This window comes from Rhea americana, unplaced genomic scaffold (genome assembly GCF_003343005.1).
Source record: "Rhea americana isolate MKP2758 unplaced genomic scaffold, rheAme1 scaffold_428, whole genome shotgun sequence".
In the NCBI taxonomy this organism is placed as follows: domain Eukaryota; kingdom Metazoa; phylum Chordata; class Aves; order Rheiformes; family Rheidae; genus Rhea; species Rhea americana.
The window spans coordinates 46,724-50,546 of record NW_028186566.1 but is presented as its reverse complement, the minus strand read 5'-3'; the positions used below and the strand labels follow the sequence as shown (position 1 = coordinate 50,546).

Here is a 3,823-nt window from a genome sequence, read left to right as displayed (position 1 = left end):
TCAGCCATTCCCTCTCGCGCCGGGACGGCTGGACGGCCGGGGCTGCACGCCGCGGGGGGCCTGCGGCCGGGCACGGCGCGCCGCGGGCAAGCGCTGCGGAGAGGGGGGACGGGCGGGGGGCACCGGGGCAGGGGACGGGGTCTGCTGGGCGTTACGGCCCTGGCACCCGGCGCAGAGCCCCCAGGGAAACGCTGCCGCACTGCCCACCCCACCGCGGCAYGGCCAAGGGGCCCCGGGCCCGGAGGGGGTGAAAGCAGGGGGCTGCTCCCCCAGGAGGGACCCGCGGCCAAGCTCCTGCGCCCTGGCGGCCTCGCTATCTCTGCCAAGCGTCCACAGCCTGCRCCCGCCGCGCGGGCACCGCGGCCCGCTGCTCCTCCGCCAGCGGCTGCGACAGGCCCAGCGGGTAGGGGTAGCCCTTGGCGTAGTCTTCCCGCGGCGGGAGGTCCCCRGGGCCTCGGGGGGCTTCGCTCAGGGAGGACAGGCGGCCCAGGGGGGGCTGTGGGGGGCCCGAGGGGCAGCTGAGCCCTGGGGAGACCCGCTCCGACTTGATGCTGATGGCTTGGTGCTGCTGGGGGCTGCTGGGGGACGGGGCCGGCTCTTCGGCGGGGACAATCCTGCCACTGACCCTGGGGAGAGAAGGGCGACGGGGTGAGGCTGGGTCGTCCCCCCCACCCACGCACACAGCATCCATCCCAGGGCAATGCGAGGTGGGCACAGGCAGGGGGGCTTGTGCCGCCCTTCCTCCCCAACGGGGCTGAGACCCACCAAACTCACCTCGCCTCAGCTCRAGCCAGCTCCATGCTCCCGCCCTGCTCCAGCTCGGAGCCCGGGGCCCGGCGGGGCTGCGACGCTCCCCCCCCCCGCCAGGCACCCCTTCCCGGCTGGCCTCCCACCCACACGCCTGGCCTGGCTGCTGGGAGCTGCCGGGGGGGGGGGGGGGGAGATGGGGGCCAGGTCCCCCGGGGCAGAGCTGTTTTTAAATAGGCTTCTGCCAGCGGCGGCCCCGGCTGGGACCCGGCGGGCGGGAGGGTTCCCAGGGGCAGCGGGGCCCTGGCGCCGGGACCGCAGTCCCGCGTAGGCAGGGGGGAGCGCGTCCCTCCTGCGCACCCCAGCTCCCGTTCCGGGGGGCTGCGAGGCGGCGCCCGCGGGGGCAGCAGCTCCCAGCGCCCGGGCGCAGACCCTCAGCCCGCTTCCCCCATCCGCAGCCCCGCGGCCGGACCCCGTCCCCCGTCCGTCCCCCGTCCCCGACGGTCCTTACCCCAGCGCTGCCATGTCCCGCGGGTGCTGCCAGGAAGCCGCGGTGCCGGGCTGCAGGAAGCCGGGGGGGGCCGGGGCCTCGCCAGCCCCGTACTCTGCCGAKCAGGAGGCCGGGAGTGAGCCGGGGCCGGGCCAGGGCTGGGGGCGCCGGGGGCGGCCGGGGGTCTTACCTGCTGGGGCCGAGGCGAGGAAGGGGAAGCCGGCGAGGCCGTGGTTTGCGCTGCCCGGGGCGAGCACGGGGCTCAGSGTCTGCAGGCCGGGGTAGAGCGGTCGCTGCAGGGACACGGGGGCACCCGGCTGTCAGGTCGTGTGTCCCTCCCCTCCCCAAGGGTTCCTGTGCCCCCCCAGCAGAGCCAGGGTGTCGGGACGAGGAGGGGGCTCCGTGCGGTGGGAAACAGCAGTGGAAATTGCAGTTGGGGCGGTGGAAACCCCTGTGTGGGGCAGGTGCCTGGGAGGCTTTGGGACCCCCCCGGGGTGCAACCAGCCAGGGGCTGGCTGAGACAAGGTGGGGGAAGTGCAGGGTCCGCCAGCCTGGCTCCTTTGCACCGCTGTAGGAGCAGGCATGGGGGGGCCACGGGCATCCCGCTGGCACCGAGCCCTGCGGCCGGGGATGCCCAGCACCCCGCCCGGGCATGGGGGCACCTGGGCGAGCGAGGTCCCCGTGGGGCCGCCGTGGGGGGTCGGCCGCAGCTCCCGCTGGGGCACTCACCGCCGCGCTCACGCCGCTCCTGCCGCTCGCCGGGCTGCCCAGGGCTTCGCCGCGGCGCCCGTCGGCCCCCAGGTAGAGGGGGGGAGGCGTCTTGGTGGCCAGGGCTCGGCTGAGGTTGCCGGCCGAGAAGAGAGGGTAGCCGATAGCTGGGGAGAGAGAGGGCGAGGAGGATGCGCGGGGCGGCCGTGCCGGGGCGCCGCGGGTGCACGCGCGGCTCCGTGCCGCTGCGCCTGCAAACCCACTTCCTGCGCCGGGGCGGCCGCGCGGCACCTGGGCCGCCACCCCCGGCCGGCCGCGGCCGCGCGACGGCGGCGGCACGCCGCATGCGCCCTCGCGCCCGCCGGGCCCGGGGCAAACCTCCCCGGCGGGGCCGCGGGGCCACCGCCGCCGGCCCCCTCCAAGCAGGGGCAGCCGCAAACCCGTGTCCCGGCCCCGGGAAGGTGGCGGTGCAGGCAGGGACGGCGCGAGGCCCCGGTGTCCGGGGGGGGGTTTCCGCTGGTCAAGCCCCCGGCGTCACTTTTTCCAGCTGCTTTTGCACCGAGCGGCACCGGGGTGGCTGAGGCTGGCACGGCCCCGGCGGGTGGGGGGTGATGCCAAGGGCCCCCCCATGCTGCAGGGAGCTGTGGACACCCAGTCCCATGGGCAGCGGGTGCTTGGGGCGCCCAGAGCCACCGGGGCAGGTGGCGGCCGGGCCGCAGCGCGGCGCAGGAAGCAGCTGGAGCGAGGCCGGGGCCGCGGCGGTGCCGCAGCTGCCGCCCGGCGCTACTCGCCCACGCGCCGGCCCCAGCCCCGCTCCCGGCCCGGCAAGTCCCCTCGGAGACGCCGCCGGAGGAGCTTTGCATGCGGCGGCGGGGGAAAATCCCCGCGGGACGTGGGATGCGGTGCACGGCGGCTGCTCACGGCGATGGTGTGGCTTCTCCTGGCTGCAACGAGACCCCCCCCCCCCGAGCCCCCACGGCTCCCGGCGCGGAGGGGAAACCGAGGTGCGGCAGCGGCTCCAAGCCTACCTGGCGGCAGCGGCCCCGGCGAGCGTCCCGACGGCTGCCCGGGCTTCGGCGCGGCCGGCCTGAAGGCGGGCGGGCGGCCCTGGCTCTGCGGGGAGCCGCCGGCGCTGCCCGGGGCCCCGTCGGCCGGCGGGGAGCCGCCGTAGGCTGCCTCGGGGCCGGGCGGCGGCGCCGGGGGCTGCGGGGCGAAGCGGGGGGTCGGCGTCGGCACCCAGGAGCCGCCGGCTCGGCCGGGGCACGGGGCTGCCGGGCCGAGGAGCCCATCCGCCACGGCGTCGGGGCGACTCACGTAGAAGCGGGGCCGCGCCACCGTCAGGTCCATGCCCTCGTTCAGCCGCCGCATCTTCTCGCCGGGCTCCGGGCCCTCGTCCAGCTCCAGCTCCTGGCTCTCCAGCCCCAGCCCCTTGCGCTTGAGCGTCTGCGGGTGGCGGCAGCGGCGGGGTGCTGAGCGGGGGGCACCCGCGCCCCGCCGGCCCCCGGCGCCCGCTCGCCCGCCGCCCCGGCTACCTCGAGGATGTCGGAGTTGGTGCGGCTCTCGTGCGGCTCGCTGTACTCGGTGTACTTGAGCAGCACCTTGTCCATGTCGGTGCTGGCGTACTGGAAGAGGCGGTTGGTGCTGTTGAAGATGATGAGGGCGATCTCGCAGTCGCAGAGCACGCTCAGCTCGTAGGCCTTCTTCATCAGCCCGAACTTCCGCTTGGTGAAGGTCACCTGCCGCGCGGGGAGGCGGACGCGGCGCTGCCCGGGGCCCACGGACCGGGCGCCGGCGCGGCCCCCCCCCAGGTCCCCCAAAACTGCCACCAAGGCACCCGAGTGCCCGCAGACCCAGCACCCCGCGAACCCCGCGGTGCTG

The 3,823-nt window shown here is 76.8% G+C and overlaps 1 protein-coding gene across 2 annotated transcripts in view; it reads right to left on the bottom strand.

Moving 5' to 3' along the window:
• Window positions 1-224: 224 nt before the first annotated feature.
• Window positions 225-3,823, bottom strand: part of MEF2B (myocyte enhancer factor 2B) — a 10,393-nt gene continuing 6,794 nt past the window's right edge. Inside the window, exons 3-9 of one of the 2 annotated variants that reach the window (XM_085315330.1) lie at window positions 3,478-3,681; window positions 3,260-3,388; window positions 2,974-3,148; window positions 1,967-2,112; window positions 1,428-1,530; window positions 1,259-1,352; window positions 225-626 (exon numbers count right to left, since the gene is read on the bottom strand). In XM_085315330.1, the coding sequence (XP_085171456.1) occupies window positions 314-626; window positions 1,259-1,352; window positions 1,428-1,530; window positions 1,967-2,112; window positions 2,974-3,148; window positions 3,260-3,388; window positions 3,478-3,681 (1,164 nt within the window). In that variant the 3' untranslated portion in view covers window positions 225-313. The remainder of the gene's footprint in view (window positions 627-1,258; window positions 1,353-1,427; window positions 1,531-1,966; window positions 2,113-2,973; window positions 3,149-3,259; window positions 3,389-3,477; window positions 3,682-3,823) is intronic. The other variant, XM_085315331.1, reaches the window with a different exon arrangement.